This window comes from Meriones unguiculatus, chromosome 20 (genome assembly GCF_030254825.1).
Source record: "Meriones unguiculatus strain TT.TT164.6M chromosome 20, Bangor_MerUng_6.1, whole genome shotgun sequence".
NCBI lineage: Eukaryota > Metazoa > Chordata > Mammalia > Rodentia > Muridae > Meriones > Meriones unguiculatus.
In genome coordinates this window covers 64,618,435-64,636,722 of record NC_083367.1, presented here as the reverse complement: position 1 = coordinate 64,636,722, position 18,288 = coordinate 64,618,435, and the positions used below count along the sequence as shown (strand labels likewise).

Sequence of the window (18,288 nt, the reverse complement as noted above, 5' to 3'; positions counted from 1 at the left end):
GCAAATGGACTGCTCCATCTCAGGCACTCAGTCAGTGTGGACTGTGTTTATCGGATACCGCAAGAAAAGTTTCCGAGCATGTGCACGTGGCCCTGTGTGTGCCTTTCTCATGGTGTCAGTTTTCCTGTTCCTTTTGATTCAAATCTGAAGGTGCTTCAGGGTAGAACATATTCTTGTTAAGATGGGAGACGTGGGCACATTCAGAGATGGTGAACCACATTCTGGTGCTTGCTTCTTGTGCCCTGTGTAGCTGTCACGCTACAGTGTTGTTTTGAAGAGCCTCGACTCTTTATATGATTGGCAGATAAATTTAATGAGTGTTCATATGTTTATACTGGCTGAAATTTATAAATAATCAAAAATGACAATGATTTTTTTCAAATATAAATCTGTGCTTTTAAAAAATATAAAATACAATGCTAAATGTATTTTTCTGATATTGACATTATCCTTTATTGCTTATTACATTATGATTAGTTACATGAGGTAAAGGGCAAGTACTTGCTAAAGAGTACTAAGTTTTGAAGCTCAGGTGAGGTAAGGGACATGTGGAGCCTGCTATGTAGCCCTGCCTGTTTCTAAACTCAGTTCTCCTGCCTCAGCTTCCAGAATGCCAGGATCACACCCAGCTTCTCTCTTTATTATCGACCACATGGCCCCTCTGCATATGATTTTTTTCATTTAACTTTTATACTGATCTGTGAGTTTCATACCATATACCTCAATCCCACTCGTCTCCCTGTCTTTTTGTTGCTACCCTCGGCCCTTGCAGCCTCCCCACCAAGAGAGAAAAAGCTTGTTGTGGGGGCTGTAGAGTGTCCCAGTGTGCCCCGTATTCCCCGTTGTCCACACGAGCTTAGGGGATGGCTGGTGTAGGCTAGAACTGCTGCCCACCGTGAGCTCCCTCAATTCAGTCAGCTCTCACACGCACACTCAGATACTACCTGAGGCAGAGGCTGTCTCCAGCCATTCTCTTGAAACTGCATTTTGGTTTTATTTTCAACTGTATTTAATAATTGAACGTTTGTGGTTAGCAATAGTACTTAAAATTTTGGTGGGTTCTAATGATTTTGGACATTTAAAGCCTTGAGTGAATTGCAAAGCCACCATGTTTTCCGATCCCCTGCAGCTGTGGGCTTCCTTACTACTTGTTTTAGGGACTCGGTCTGGGTTGCAGTATGTGCCCACTCTGCTTATATCTTTCTCATGCCCTCTAAGAGCAGTTCATTCTGCTGTGGAGAGGAGCTGTCAGCATCAAAGCTAACAAGCCCAGGACCTGGCAGCCATGCTGATTCTGACTAAAGAAGAAGGGCGGGCCCCCAGGCACCCTTCACATGTGCTGTTTAGACGCGGGGTCTGCTCATTTCCTTGCCTGTTGTGGGGCTACTCTGCATCTCTGTGCTATCTCCGTAGCAGGGTGAAGGCCCCTGAATATGGCCTTGTGCCCCAACCTTGATTTGAAATCCTGGTTGCTAATCTCAGGGGACTGTGGGGCACCCAGCAGGGCATCTCTGTGACTAGTAGAAACCTCCATTTGTGTGGGATGCTTGGATTTTGGAGTGGGAGATAGCGTGGTATAATCCTCCAGCTGCTGCTCAGCCCCCACAGCCAGAGGGCCACCACTGCAAGTGGCCAGATTGCAGAGTTGTGGCTTTCGTGGTGGTTGGGTGGCAAGTGCCACACTCACTTTGGTACCACACTGCTTCCAAGTAAATCTCAGGCAACCACCTCAGTCTGGAAGGGCTTAGAGCCTCAGCACCTGGTTTGGTATGGCATCTTATTTTTGTTGGAGATTTCTGTAAGAGAGACTGTGGAATGCTGTTCATAAGCAGGGACCTTTATTTTAGAACCAGTTTAAAGACAGCATACACTGACCCTTGGCTGGTGCTGGCTGGTGAAATCCAGTTTGTGCACCTCATGGGCTTTCCAGTACCAGCTCTTGGCTTAAGAAGCAAGGAATTTGCAGTGTATTCTGTGTGAGAATAGGGTGGGGTAGTAGATGCTTCTTAGAGAATTTTATTAAAGAATATTAATTTTCCATGTAATATTTAATAAAATAGAATATGTATATGGTTCTTTCATGCCTATGTGAACTGACAGAGAGGGGAGAAAATTTTATTTGAAGGAAGTGTTTCCCATTCTTTTTGTTTTCCCTCTCCCATTAGAAACTGGTTCTTCAACTTTCAAAGCCAAGTGAGAAGCTATGCAATAGGCCCTTAGCCTCTCTTTGGCTCCAGTGAGCATGTGTTAAGTAGCCAGGACCTGCTATACAGGGTCTGTGGGGTAGGATGAGGTGGGGTGAGGTAGGGTGAGGTGAGGCAGCATTTGAAATGTGTGCAATTTCAGCAGAATACCAACCTGTGCACCTTGGAAAAAGCCAGGGAAGTGCTGAGTTCTCAGCTCTCGGCAGGTGTTTGGTTGTCTACTGTTCCCCACTGGCTTTTGTTCTTTCCTGTGGTTTTCTAAGGACGATGCCACACCGGCTTGTGGACCTTCCACACCTGGGTGTTTGGTTTTCTAGAAGCTCATACCATCCTGTGGATATTTAGGAGGGCATTTTAAGATTTAGTTGCTAACATTTTCATTAATTATTTTAAAAATGAAATAATAATTTGACCAAAATTATAGTTCAGCTGTACAAATGTGACGGCCACCCCTGTAATCCTAGTGCTGGGGAGGCTGAGACAGAGGATCACCACAAATTTATGGCCAGCCTGGGCAATTAATGGGGCAGTCCCCACACCCTCTACCCCTTGGATTAATTAAGCAATACACTCCAGTTTAGGATTAGGTAATACAATGAGCTTTGGTTGTGGTCTGCCCTGCGTGGTGACAGTTCACGTCCAGCCTACAAAAGCCCGCTCCATTTGTGCAGTTGTGCAGTCTCATGTTAATGGTGCCTGATGTTTCTATTTCTTTCTGGCAGTGATTCACTACTGTCTTTTTCTTTTCATAAAGTATTAAATGATAGCTGTCACATGTTTAAATGTTGGCTAAAATGTACCATCACGTGATATTTAATCATAACCAACTTTTGTTTTATTTTGTTTACTGCATGAAGCTTAACACTCGGAGATACTGATGAAGGACTGTGTTTGTTTGTTTAGGACATGTCTCAGGAAGGCTATGGAACTAGATCTCAGCCTCCTCTGGCCCCTGGAAAGTCCAACCATGAAGACTTGAACTTAATACAACAGGAGAGACCATCGAGTTTACCAGTAAGACATTCCTGTGCTGATTGGAAAACATAATGACTTAAAAAGAATTTGGAAGAGGATTGTTTTGTCTGTTCTATTTTATATTGCACACAGGAGAGAAATTTCTAGGTTGCAGATCTATTTAAAAATTATTAGCTTTTAAGCATTTAAAATTTATTAACTTTCTTGAGAGCCCTATGGTTCTGCTTAAGTCGGTTATGTTTGTAGTATCTTGGGCAGTGGGATCAGACACCACTGTTGGAAAGTCCTACCTGACTGGCTGGCTTTGGGAGCACAAAGGAACTTCTGTTGTGTCATTGATCTTCTTTGTTGAATTTTGGTAGTGATACAGAGCAAAAATGTCAGTGCAGGAGTTGAAACATGAAGAGATGACTGCTTTGCGAAGGGTACAGTGATAAGATGTCAGTAATTTGAATCATTTCTGGACTTTATATAGCGTTTGCCCCAAAGAAAATAATTTAGTTAAAATTTGACAGAGCAGCTTTGTGCGGTGTTTGCAGCTTGCACTAGCAGCTGTGTGGTGATGGCGTTGTACAGGATGCCAGCAGTTGCGGTAGTGCAGGCGTGCATCGTGGTGCTGCACCTAGACTCCATTCACCCTCGAGTAGAGTTCCTAGTTGAAAGAGGATTTCTGGAGTAACTAAAAGAATAAACCTGTACACAGTCTTTACATTTATTTTTTTCTTAACATATTTTGACCTCAAGCATTATTGTTGCTGCTAAATTTCTGTTACAGTTTGTTTAAAACCAGAGTCTGGGAGAGCTATGATCTTCACTTGTAACTTTGCTAGCACTAAGTAAAATTCATTATGTTCCTTGTAAATATTGGCAATGGATGTGGTGCACGCAGGCTGTGTACGTGCCATTCCCACTCCAGTTGGCTGTGTTTCCTGGTAGAAGAAGGCATGTGGTGGCTGAAGCATACACACCGGCACTGAGTCTGCTGTCCATAGCTATGGGACCCTAATTTTATCGGCTTTGCTTCTGTGAGGGGAGGGTATGAGTCTTAGAGAAAAGAAAAGCCTCTTGTTGCTGAGCTGCGCTGGTCCATGCATCGACTAGTTCTTGTTTTCTGAAGGGATGAGAAGGCCGTGGATTCTGTGTTTCGTGAGAGGCTTTTAAAACCGGACAGTTAGTGAGGCGAGTGTGTGGAATGTGGATGGCATGGCATACGCCTGTTGCAGACACAGCTTGGCCACGTGTTTGGAAGTGAGGTTGGTCCCTGGGGGCAGGCGTCTGGTCGGTTCCACCCTCTTGGTTTTGGAGCCCACTGTCATTGGCTGCTGGGAAACAAGTTAGAGAATGTCTCATAAACAGGTGTCAGCTTTCTGTCTGACCAAATGAACAAGTGTGCAGTGTGCATCGCTCTCCCTGTAGCTCTGCCTGCGCACTGGACCATCACTACACACACCTCATGCTGTGTTCAAAGGGGTGCTTGATACAGCTAATTCTGTGGCACAATTGGGGATTTTTCTCAAATGCATTATATTTATATCTATATGTCTATCTATGTAGACATAAAGACATAGAGTGTTGACATATTTACCCACTTATGACGACCTTGCATACTTCCAGAGAATATTTTTGGCTACTTACCCATCTAGTTCTTTTTATGGGGCTGTTAAAAAAAAAAAGAAATATCCTCACTGGCATTTTCTTCATGTTTTTGTTGCACTTTTGTTTCTGACCGCACAGAGAGAGATAGACTAGTATGTAAATCAGATTTCTTCGATCTTTTCTCATTTTTGTTTGTTTTTGAGAGAGTGAAGCTTCTGGGTTGTATGGCAAGTCTGTATGCGTATGGATTGTGCAAGGCTGGTAGAAACTGGCTTTCTTTAAGTGAACTGCAGTGCACTGTTTTTCTTCTGCAGGCCTTCATATGCATAAACAATCTCTATACAGAGTTTACAAATATGTTTTTGTTTATATTGCTGCTTTGTGAGTTGCACATAATTAAGGTAATTACGGCTTCAGGGAACACTTGGTATTCTGTCACAGCTTCGATGCATGAGTTTGTGCAGTGTGACTTCATGAAATGCTGTAGCCGCTGGCCTGGCCAGGCTGGTAGGCAGGGGCTGGGAGCCGCTGTTAGTCGTGCCTGAGTTTGTTATTGGTCCCCTTGTAGGTTGTCTCTTAAATTCTGTGCCTTCCTAACCTCAGTGGCATCAGGTTTCTTTCCTTTTAAAGGTACCTTAAGACACTGTAATCCCTTGTTTGGGAACTTTATGTCTTAAGTGAGTTTTTAAAGTATGATTCTAATGTGTGATTTTTAAGTCCTCCTGTCATATATATATAACACACACACATATATGTGTATATATACTTATATGTGTGAGTGTGTATATAGTGCAGAAGCACATAAAACTTCTTGAGTGTTTCTTTTTTTTATATCCCAATTTGGTGCTGTAGTCCCAGGGAAGTTCTAGACAGCTGCCAGCTTCCAGTGTGCGTTGGAATCCCAAGGAAGTAGGTTCTAACACCAGAGAAGGATGCTCAGGAGGAACAGGATGGATGAACTTGCTAGTGAGAGTGAGGACAAGCAAGCAAAAAGCCAAAGCTTCCTTCCATTTTTGTTTGTTGGCTGCTACCAGAAAGTGTGGCCCAGATCTCAAATGATCCAGATTTGGTTGGTCTTCCTACCTCAAATAATCTACTCAAGACAAAGCCCTCAAGTGTTTCCAGACACTTGGGTTTTAGTTAATTTCAAACAGTCAAGTTGACAGCCAAGTTTAGCCAGCTCACTGGGCCTCACTATTTAACCCTCACCAACCAGGACCTTACTATGTGGAACTGGCCAGCCTTGAACTCACGGATCTGTCTACCTCTGCCTCTAGAGCGCTGGGATTAAAGTGTGTACCTTCACACTTAGCAGAAGTAGTTCATTCTTTCTCTTTCTCTTTTTCTTTTTCTTTCTCTTTCTCTCTCTCTCTCTCTCTCTTTGTGCTGCTCTTTTTTTTTTTTTTTTTTTTTTTTTTGCGAAAAGATTGCTCTGTGTAGCCCTGGCTGCCTTGGAACTCACTCCGTAGACCAGGCTAGCCTTGAACTTAGATATCTGATCCACTTACCTTTGTTTTCCAAGTACTGGGATTAAAGTTGCTCACCACACCAAGCAGTAGTTATCTCTTAATTTTGTTTGCACACAATCAGATAGGTGTCATTTTTCTGTGTGACCTGTTTTTTTTTTCTTTAGCATGTTTGTTAGACAGTTAACCCAACTTTTTACAAGAAGTCCAGACAGTCCCACTCTTCTTCAGCTGCATCTTTAACTGAATTGTTAGGTTGCCTTCGCTCCAGGCTTGAACCCCCTGTCTGTTTGCATAGGTCATTTGATTTTAATGATCTTTGGTGGCAGGTGCATTGATGCGCTTATGTTTTCCAGTTGGCTTAGCCAGAGCTTCCCATTACAGCAGAAAGCAAAGGGATGATAAATTCATACTTGTTCTCTTGTCTCATGCCGTGAGAGTAATATTTACTTTTTGCTTAATGGGCTAACACTAAGCTGTGAACCAAGCTCCGTCCAAATCATGCACTTGTTTCTGTAGCTTTTAATCATTCAGCTGTCCTTGCTGACCTGTGTGAGTTTATCTATACTGATATTTTCAATATTGATATATTTTGGCATATATATATTTTGGTAATATAGAAATCCACCTGAAGCACTCCCTCCTTTAGGACAGCGTTGCTTAGCATTTGGGTATACTTTGTGGTTTCCTTACTTCTGGTATTGGTAATAAAGGAAGCAAGCAAACAAGGAAAAGACACCATGGACATTCTAGTAATGTGAACCCTGTTGCTTATATACCCCTTTATTTTGCAAACCTTGACTAAATTTCAATTTGTAGTCTCACATAACTCCCAAAGTATGATCAAGTACACCAGCTGCTGGATGTTTTCTTCAGGGATGTTTCTTGTGACATTTGCTGGTGCTTCTGTTTTTATGACTGTCTTAAGTCCGTGGTTTGGACTTGGGATCCTTTTATATAAAAAGTCTTTAAAATCAACCACTGGCTTCAAACTATTCATTTAATCACTTGGGAATCTTTCTCATGGTATTGAATTGGCCTCAGGAAAGTTTGTGTCCTCTCTAGACTAATGGCACCAGATGATGGCATAAGTGTGACAGCTACACTGACAAAACCTTGTCATTCTCAAAACCATTTTGTTTTTTTTCAAATGACTATTTGCTTTACCCTGGTGATCTTAAGTTTCTAGGGAAGAAGTGGACAAGTTGGATAATTAAGCAGACAATAGCACAAAAGCATTCTCTTCTTAATAATATATATTTTTGCTTGTAAAAGTGCAACTGACAGAAACACTAATCATTGTAATTTCAGCCAATATAGTACAAAACATATGTTCTTAGTAAAATACTAATGAATATATAAAAGGGAATAATCAAAAGATGAAAGTTTTCTTTTTCCTTCAACAAAACAATGCCTTTCTGCCTGGACATGGAAAGAGTCATTTATATGCCTGGTTTAAAAAGACCTACTTCTTTGTGCTTGTCCCAGAAGCCCACAGGTTTGCGCTGTACATGGGGCTCCCGATTCCATTTACCCAAGGTCACCATGTCAGTCCTGTTGTGATAGTATTCGGGAAGGGCCGCAGTGCGAGGGCGGTGGGCTAGGTTTATAAATATTGGCTATTTTGGAAGGACCCTCAAGTCATTAAAACCCTGTTTCTGAGCCTGCCTTCCTCAAGCTGAAAAAAGTCTGGAGAGATTGACATGCAAAAGGTTTGTTTTTTTTAGGGTCATCCAAATAGTGCGTATGTCCTTTTATTTGAGTTGCCCTTTTTGAAAGGAGTGGGGGACACTGGTAGTTCTTAGAAGTAGAGGATGTTAAACAGGACATTAGATGCCCTAAAGAGAATGTTGGAAACCTATTATTATTAAAAAAAATACCCTTTTGAGGTGAAGTATTAACACACAAGTTCTACCTTTAAAGGTAGGAGTTTGCCTGAGTTCAGTGTAGTCTTTAACAACATTAGTTGAGGTAACAGGTCATACACTTTGAAAGCATGAACATTGATGTTATGTTAATGGTGCATTTAAAGTCCATGAATTTGATAATTCAGTTCCTTTGAATGATTAGAAACCAGTGGGAGAACAAGGAGAAGCCGTTTCGTAGCTAGTTCTGATTTCCAGGTTCTCACCCCAGCCCTAAGACTACCTCAACCTGTTGGCAGGTTTCTGCAAAACTTAAATCTACCAGACGAATGGCTGCTGCGTGAACTCTTTGGAAGTTTTTTATTTGTAGTATGAACTTGATTTAAATGGTTGTCATGAAAAGGTTAAGAGTGTAGCTGTCTTCCATTGATTGATCCTTCTCAAATCATTCTAAATGCTTAAAAAAATTACAAGTTAATGAAAGAGAAATCTCACTTGTCTTTATGCAGCTCTGAGAGTTGAGGCACGGGGACTGCCGGGTGCAGCAGCGTTAGCTGTTTGTGTAGTGTTCCTAAGTGCCAGCAGCCTCTGGGCTTGCAGAGTTCCAGAGGGGACACCTTACAAGGCTGAGAGGTGTGGGCCTCCGGACATAGGTGGGGTCCCCAGCAGTGTTCTCTGCAGGGCAGCTCCTCTGCCCTTACGGCTTTACAGAAATTTGTCGTCACTTGCCCAATTTCACACGGAAGGTACAAGCATAGTTTTGATGTCCTGGAAAACTGGAAATGGAACACATGACCCCTGGTGTCTCGGTAGTTCTTTTGTTGTTCTAGAACGTAATTTCAACCCAGGAGACATCAGTTCTTTTTGTATTAAGGGTAAGAAGAGCATGTAAGGGTCCTGCTTAGAAACAGACTGATGAATGTTGAGTTCTTAGCGGAATTGTCACGATGTGAGTTCTTCCTGGAGAGGCTGAGTGTGTGCCACCCAGAACAGGCAAGCAGGAAGAGACACCTGTAACTGTATGTCCTGGCCTTTCCTGGCACTGGCAGTCATTTCAGAAAGAGAAGATAGACTTGAGCAAGGCGGGAAGTGGGAAGTGCTTGTCCTCTTTCTTCCAAAACAGTATTCCACTTAAATATTTATTCTGTAAATGAAAATTCAATAAAACTTTAACAATTTGGATGTCTTCCAGGAAAGACAAGCCCAAATATAATGGAAAGCTTGAATCGATGAATATTTTAAAAGAACTGTAGCCTGCTTTTAAAGCACTCAGATGTTTGTGCACACAGTGCTTTTTAATTGACGCCTTCAGTCCTGGTAAAATAAATGGATATTTCTTCATCTTTTATTTTGTTTACCTAGTTTGGAGTTGAACCCAGAGCCTTGTGGCCCCTATGGTGGCTCTCTGTCACCACATTAAACCCATTGTCCCAAAGTGGGGAATTTCAAACTCAGTGTAGCCAAGACATTTGTTTAGGGATGTGCATTAACTTTCCAAAATTTGTTTCAATTTAAAAAACAGATTTTAACTAAGTTCACCCTCTGTGAACTTTCTCATCTGATATTCTTGGGATTTCCGTTTAGCAATGGGGAAATGAATTTCAACCCATTTTGTTGGACTGTCAGTTCTTAAAAAGTTAATGGAGGACTGCGAAGGGGTGCTGAAAAATAGACAGTGCAAAGTCAGAGCCTGGAAGGGCTGGGACATAACTGATTTGCAGGATATTGGTTTTGATAATAGAAGGATAACGATGATCTGTGGTTGATAAATGAGGTTCATTAAGTAAGGGATGATAAATGCACATACCCCTGATTAATAGAAAAGACTGCTTACAGCTCACAGCTCTCTGATGACCTGGGTGGGGCCATGGAACACTTTTCTGTAGCATGACCTGGCTGCCCTGGATGGAGGCATGTCCCAGATTTACCCCAGACTACCCCAAGCCACCATTCCTGACCTCTGCTTCTGTGGCCCGCAGGTGGGGTGGGATGGGGCTGGAGCCTGCGGGAACTTCCAGGCATCTGAAGCCTGAAGGAGTGATGGCTGGCCACTGCGTTACTGGGCGTGCTCACAGAGTCTGGGCCCCATCAGGTGTGCAGAGCCTCGGGGCACATCACAGTGTTCTTTTTCCTTGCTCATCAGGATCCTTGATTCTCAGGGCCCCGCCCAGCCTTTCCTGCTGTCTAGGTTTGACCACTGTGTCCATTGTGTGAGCACCACATCTCTTTCCATGTGGCCTCTCCCTCCGCACTGCCTCCAGGCCAGGTGGGCCATGGCCAGGGGGAGGCGGCAGGAGTGCTTGGCTGTGTGTTAGCCTACTTTCCTGGGAAATGGCTTTTAATTCACAGATTTTCAGTTTGCAGGTGAAGGGAAGGCGCACATCTGTTTCCTGTAAGGGGGGATGTGTGACCAGCAGGCACTCACAGTATCATCTGTGGACTGATTTTACTTGCTTTCATGTTTCTTTGGGCCTAGAAGTAACTATTTTTAATCTTACCTGTTGGTTTAAGAGTTGGAATAAATACATGTATAGAAGGTTCCTCTGAACCAAAATGTATATTCTTCTGCCACAATATAGGACTTTGGAGGTGTCTCTAGCTTTCTCATCTTTTTCTTTTGCCTTCTCTAAATTGTTGTAAAATAACTGAATGGTCTTGTTTTCCTTTGTTTGGGTCAAGAAATTTTAGCTGAAAATTGTTACTGTGTGAAAGAAGATTATTGACTCAACAAGCCTTCAATTTTCCATGAATAACACTCCCACCCCTAGCTTTGGGAACACGCCGCGCATGCATTCTATTTTAAAATACAGACTGTAATTTAAAACAGGCAGTTGGATGCCCCACTGAACTTTGTTTAAGCCTGGAATAAAAGGGAGAGAAAAGCTTTAAGCCACAAGAAAGTGGCTAAGCTTCCTCAACTGCTTTTCTTCATAATGCATTCATTCTGTTGAAAAGCGAAGCTTGCAGGTACTATTGTCAGGCTGTGCCATGGGCCTGTGTTTTACCCCATTTTAGGCTGTGGTGTGTACATCATTTTACTTGTTTCCTCATTAGCCTAGCGTGTCAGGGCTTCCCAACTGCCCAGGAGTGTCCATTGGCAGTTGGTATGTGTTGTGCACACGGTACTTTAATCAGTGAGCCCCTGATTAAAGGCATGCACCACTGCTGCCTGGCTATGATTTCAAATAGATGCTTTTGCCATTCACTTAATATAAGATAGCTAATATTGTATCAGCATTATATGATAATGGCTTTAAGACATAAATGTTAACCCCTGGACTGTTTGCTCTCTGAGGTTTGAAAAATGCTTGCTTGGAAGTAGTAGGCATCCTTTGTCCTGTCCTCCTTAGTAAAATGAACAACTAGTTATGGCTTGTTTGGAAGGAACACTCTCTGACGAGGGCACCTGCGTGTGCCAGCATTTCATGGCCTCAGCTCAGCTCTGATCCTGAGAATTCATGCCATCTCAGCATCGTTGCTGTTTCCCTTTCTGGAAAGGAGTACAGTAGACTGTGTTACCTCAGAACACCCTCTATCTTCTCACTGTCGGCTACACGCCTTTTCTGTACTTCCAAAAGAAAAAGAAAATAGATGAAACTGAGCTCTCTCCTGTGCTTCTGGGAATGGTCAAGTGAGTGAGGCAAGCCTGCAGGAGTGCCTCTGCTCTGGTTCCTGTGACCACCCTGCTATCTTGGTGCCATCTATTTTCTCAATTTGTATTTATTTTTTTCTGAAGGGAACTTGGATTTCTTTAGGACTTTTGGCCACCAGATAAGCAGGACCTTGTTTTGTCCTCTTAGTATCAGTAGAAACCCAGCACTCCTAGAGGCTCTGCCCACCCCCTCGTGTGGTCATTGTGGGCTTCCTGTGCTTGAGTTTGGGAAGGCTAGATGAAAGGAGATGGGTGTGTGGGAAGTTGTCAAGGAAGCATACCTGTCTCTGTCTTTCCCTCGTCAGAGGAAAGTAGGAAAACCAATCCAGGGCCAGGCTACAGGACTGTGTGCATGTGTGTGTGGGTGTGTGTGTGCATGTGGTATGAAAGCCAAGAATGCTTTCCTGCACCGGGCCAAAGAGGAGCCAGCTTTGTGAACCGAGACGGTCTACTGCTCTCTGAACTCTTCCCTCATTTCTAATATTGCCTGGTTTTTTACAGGTTCTATTTTAAAGTTACCAAACAATGCTTTGTATTTTACAAAGCTTTTAGTTTAGTTCTCACCCTGTCTATGTACATGTGTAACACGCACATGAACGCAGTGCTCATGGAGTCCAGACAGACCTCAGGAGTGACAGCATCTGTTAGCCACCTCGTGTGTGCTGGGAACTATGCTGGGTCCTCTGCAGGGGTGGTGTACAATCTGCCCCTGAGTGGCTGCCCGGCCCCACTCTGCTTTGGAACAGATGGACCATGAAGGGTCCAGATCCTTGGGAACTTTCCTCTGGCCCTTTGTGGAGCTGTTTCCAGGAAGGCATTTGCCTTGCATCTCTCTGGGTTGGGTCTATATTACACCCTTCCCCCTGGCTGTTCTTCCCTCCCCCTTTGGTTTTGATTTGGGCAGTGAGTGTGGTACCAGTCTTTCTGCCTGTCTCTATTCTGTGTGTTGAGCAGTGGCTATCCTCTACGTGATCGACCAGAGCAAATGAGTCACACTTGCTACCAAGGGAAGGGCAGCTGCTCCCTGCGCCCTCTGTGCTTTTTGTGGTGTCTCAAGTGTCCTCATAGGACATGGGTGCTCTCTAGTCAGTGTTTTCCCACCAGTGCCGGTGGCAGCAGAGGAGCAATGTCAGCTCCTCCTCATGACTCTGCTGGGTTGATCCTTTGGAGTTGCCTGCTTTGGAGTGAGGTTGAATTCAGAATTGTGAACCAACAGATACCGACTACTGTTTTCAAAAGTCGCACATAAGAGTGAACATTTCGGTCGGTGGGTAGCAGGAGTAAAAGAAGCATCCATGTCCTGGGAAGGTCTTAGGGTGCTTAAGTGAAGAAACGTGAGCCGTGAGACCCCTTCCCACAGCCGCTCCTGGGCTGGGGAGATGGTAGCTGTGCAGTCATGAAGACCTAAGATGGCTCCCGGCATCCACACAGGAGCGCCAGGTGCATCCTGCCATCCCCGTGTGGGGAGGCAGAGACAGGAGCTCAGCCCTTTGCCTTGCTGGCCAGGCCAGTCTTGCCGAACTGGACAAGTTCAGTAAATTGGGGTAAGAAGTAGGACATGATCAAGGACCCCTGATAACAGCCATTGGCTTCTACATGTGTGTGCACCCTCACATGGTACATACACACCAATTCGTGCATATATGTACACACAGAAGTAAGTAATGTACACATAGAAGTAAGTAAAGCTGCCAGTCGTTCAGTGTGGCTTCCTGGATTGTCTCATTGACTTGGCATCTAGGATGATGCAGATACAAGCTGCATATACACACATACACATATATACATATTTTAATGTTTGCATTTGTGGGCCTGGTATACAGTTTTCTTTTTTCCTTATGGAAGGTTCAAGTGATAGAGAACCTGATTTTTCCCAACATGAATTTTTCAGAAGATGGTCCCATTCAGTCTGTAGAGAAGGGTACCCTCTTGAGCACCGTGAGTGCAGCTGTACCTTTCAAGTCCTGCAGAGGAGTTGCTGTCTGAGAGATTCCTGTCAGTCTCCTGTCAGCTCTATAGGACACCCTTGCTCTTCCAGGCCGGGAACTTCATGGCAGAGCATTTCCTCACCTGGGATGTGCAAGGTCCTAGGTTAGATCTCCAGGCTGCCTCCAGAGGAAAGAAAGCCCCCCCACCTCCAGTGTCTTCATTCTGTATGGAGCCATTGCCACTTTAGTCCCCATGTAAAGAGGAACCTTTTTCTTTAGAGATACAAAGTTTTGGTTTTATTGGTAGTTTGTTTTCTTTAAAATGCTGTTTTATGAGCTAAAGCCGGAACATATTATAGTCTCCAAAGACAATTAACAAAGCAAGTCAAGATTAATATTAACCAGTGTACATGTGTGCATTTTATGTATTTAATTAGATTCAGATTTTGTCTGTTGTGAGCTCAAATTCCCAGATGTGGAAATAGAAAGTTCTTAGTGGTCGGAGCCTTGACTGCAGCATGGCGTAGTTACTTCACGTCGGCTGTTTGGTGGTTTTGACTGACGGCGTCTCCAGGCGCCCATGCTTCAGGTTGCCATGTGCCGCCCTGCCAGCCTTCACACTCAAAGCTAGATCAGCTCCCTTTGAAGCACAACTGCTTTGCCCAAATTTTTTTAGGTACTGCACTTGGGCTTTTCTTAGCATCCCTAAATGTTGACATCTTCAATTAGGGCATAGGCTCTCTCAGAGAAATTAAATTACATTTAACAATTGTTACTTATTGCCTCTTAGGCCTAAATGGGTTTATTAGATGTAAAAATAATAAAATAAATAAGATTTTCAACTATTTCACTAGTTTCATATGAGAGCTATTAATATATTGAGTGAGGGTCTTGCTGTGCAGTCCAGGCCCACTTAAGCTCATGATGATCTCCTGCCTCAGCCTCTCTCTGCCGAGAGTATAGGCACGTGCCACCATATCCTGGTTAATACTTGTGTTATAACATCGTCCACTGTAAGTAATCAACAGGGAAACTTCTTCTGAGGACTCCTGTTTTTTAACATTCTCTAACGTATTTCCTCATCGTATCTTTCGTGAACTGCCTATACATAGTTCTAAATTTTCCCTTTGGTGATTTCACTGAAGTATTTTGCTGTCTTGGCTGTCTGGCAGTCTGAGAGCAGGGGCTGCAGCAGGCTGCAGGCCTTGAGCCTTTCATTCTAGACATCGGTGCCAGTCACTCCCGTGCCCAGTGCTCGTGTTGGAAGAACACCGCACACACCTTTGACTAGAATATCCCCCTGGCCTGTATGGTACAGTAGCACCTGCACAGCTTTCTTGACTGACTTCCTGCAGATTTCCTTCTTTCTATTATTTGATTGAGTTTTTAAGGATAAAAACAGGCTATTAAATCCCTAGCCATCTTTGATGCATTCTGGTCAATTTGGGATTAATTACTTTTAAATGTGTCCAAGCTGGTCTTAGACATGCCATCTGTAGTTCCAGCTAGCATGGATTATACGGCAGAAAGATTGCTTAAACTCAGGAGTTCAAAACCAACTTGACCAATACATAGTTTTGCTTGACAAAACAAGCACACAAGCACTGTCAGGTTTGTGGCCTAGAAACTTCGTCTTTAATCCCTTGTGTGTGTATGCAACATGGCACATACAACCCTTGCTGAATGCCTCGCCCTCCTTTCCTGAATTTGCTTGGTTCTAGAGCCTGGAGTGGGTTGCTTTCCAGCTTGTTATAGGAGCAGGAGCTCCAGTGCAGAGGCCCTGAAGCCCACCGTGGGCACCTGAGCCGCCTCCTTAGCTCCAGTCTCTAACTCTGCTGTTTAATACAGCTCTGAGCCTCCTGTGGATGGCCTGTGAAGTTTGCTTGGACCTCCCAACCCCCTCCCTTCTTCTTTCCCTCCCTTCTTCCCTACCTCCTTCCCTCCCTCCCCCTCCCTCCCTCCTTCCTCCTCCTCCCTCCTTCTTTCCCTCTCTCACTCTCTCTTGGCTTGTTGAACTATCAAAACCAAAGCCATGTTGGGACACTGTTAAAGAGGCCAAATCCCTTAGCGTTCAAATCATAAAGAGCTAAGTTGAAGAAATCACAGATAGAGTTTAGGCAGTTGAAAGACACTGCTCAGCCTGTGCCCCAGATAACTCTCTGAGCGGGGACGGGTGACAGAGCAGCTGCTATGACTGAGTCCACCTTCCTGGGTGCTTTCTAACATTTTGGTGTTATCAGTGAGTAGGCAGAGGACTACTTGGCTTTCTGTGTAGTGTGCTTTCAATAAATGTCCTACATGGCTCAAAAGAGTTTTCAGATTTCATAGCTGGTACCATGGTACCATAGTGGCTGTCTGTGCTGTGATGGATGGCAGATCTGTTGGTAAGCCTGAGATGGGAAGTCAGGCTTGCATGCCCTTTTAAGTTAGGTACCCAGTGGTAGCCTTTAATATAAAATACAGTGGTGCCAGGTGTGCTAACAAAGGACTAGAATCCCAGTGCCTGAGAGATATAGGCAATGGCTGGGAATGAGAGCCAGCCTGAGGTACATAGTGAGTTCAAAGCCAGTCCAGTCTACATAAACACCCACCTCAAAAATTAAAAATAATATGCTATGTGTGCGTGTAGTGCAGCCCTGTGCACATATGTGTTTATATGCATATATATGTATACACATACATTTGGGTGAGGTGAGGAGGGCATCTGTTAATAACTCTCTCTGTCTCTTTCACCCCATGTTCAGATGGTGTTAAATGAAGACATCGCTCGGGTGACTGTGGGACTAACCCCTTGGGGTTTCTCCTCCCTGTTCTCACTGCTGCCCCATCAGTTTTAGTGTTCACAGTTTAACCCCAAAGACCCCGTGAGGATTGTTGGGGAGATTATAGAGGAAATGAACGTAAATGTCTTCGAAGTAGACAAATACATTTCACCTTTTTTCAAAAAATTTTTAGTGGCTGCCTGCGGTGCCCTTGGTGTCACAGGCAGCTCAGCTCTGCTTTTCAGTTTATCTGAATGGAAGGTTCATTAGACAGGTAGGATGTGAAAAGTACAGTGAACCGCTCACCCTCCTGATGATGTTCAAATACAAAGTGTGATGCAGACACTCTAACTTTATGATCAAAGATTCAGAATCACTTTCCTTACAAAATGGCTTGGATGAATTTTTCTTGCAGCTGTTTGTTGTTGCTTTTGTTCCTGAGAATTAGAAAGAAATTAGTTTATTTTTGTTGGATTAGTGGCCACTTTTAATGTTGAGCCCCTGCTGTGAAAGAGCAGCTCTTCTCCTGTGGTGTGTGTTTGAGATGGGTAGCCCTAGTGCTTCTGAAAGGAATTGACCTAAAGTCTATCAACAAAAGCTACTCCAGGTAATTGCAGTTTGTTGGGGGGAGGAGAGAGGAAAAGCAAATAAGCCAGGATAAGGTAGTCATCACAAATGGCTATCAAACCTAAGGCTGTTGTCCCAGCTACCATGGTGAAGAAGGAAGTTTGAAGTTGTATAATTTTTAATAAAAAAGCAAATCACATCATATCTTAGGGAACTTCATCCTCTTATGTTTTTTATAGAAGGAAATATTCTCTAAAGAAACATAAAATGCCCTGTGAAAATAATGAAAACAATGCCAAACTACAGGCTTGTTAATGCACTGCTAAAAAGGTGATTTCATATTATTTGGGAAGATTATAAGGGGCCTAAATTAAAATTAGGCCTTTTTTACCTGAATGAAGAACTGACATTTTTCTTTTTAGAACTTGATTGGCTCCATTAACTGTCATAATTATAAATCCAGCAATTGCATGCAAAGGAGTGGTTTATTGAGCCCATTTTTATATTTCATGGTGGCTTTTAAAATAATTCCTGTAACCATAAACATGTAGCAGAATGAAAACTAGCTTCGTAAAGAAGTAGCTGAATTGCAAGTGGTTTTATAATATGATTTTTCTTTTGAGACAGGTGTGAAGGTGATGTTTTCTTTTGTAATTTGAAACTTGCTGTTGTGTGCTTTCATGGGAGAAGTTGGCTTATCCCTTGGTTATAAAACTGGTGGGAGAGTAGTGGCTAGGATACTCGGCGCTGGCACCGCCCTGGTAACGTGATGCCACCATCTGGTGTATATGTAGGGAGAGAGGCTGTTTTTCATGAACCTCTAGACTCGGGCACATTGTACGGTCCGAGCTTCTTCTGAGTCCCCTGTCTACACCGCAAGAGAAGTCTAGGGAAGCAAATCAGCTTCCTGGCAGACTTCAGTGACTGCTCCTGACCCTTTAAAGAGAGGGTTTGGGTGCTTGCCAGGGCCCAGCAAGGACAATGGACAACAGCCCTGATTTGAAACTGTAGCTTTTTCTGTAGGGTGGAGGGCCTGGGCTGCCTTTCCAGTCTGTGAAAGGGTGAATCTTCACTGCTCCTGTTTTTGGTAAAAAAACAAACAAACTTTTAACTTAGGATTAGAACTATTCAACAGAAAGTGAGTTCATCATATACTGTATTTATTATTATAGACAGTAATATTATAATGGATCTTGTTTATTGGCCCATCTTAATTACTTGTTACCAACTTCAAGTAAAAGAAAATTGTGTTTCTATATACAGACTCTTAGAA

General features: G+C 43.4%; 1 protein-coding gene across 1 annotated transcript in view; it reads left to right on the top strand.

Moving 5' to 3' along the window:
- Positions 1-18,288, top strand: part of Arid1b (AT-rich interaction domain 1B) — a 350,803-nt gene that overhangs the window by 128,824 nt on the left and 203,691 nt on the right. The window contains 1 exon segment of the mRNA XM_021649052.2: positions 3,108-3,218. Coding sequence (XP_021504727.1) covers positions 3,108-3,218 — 111 coding nt within the window.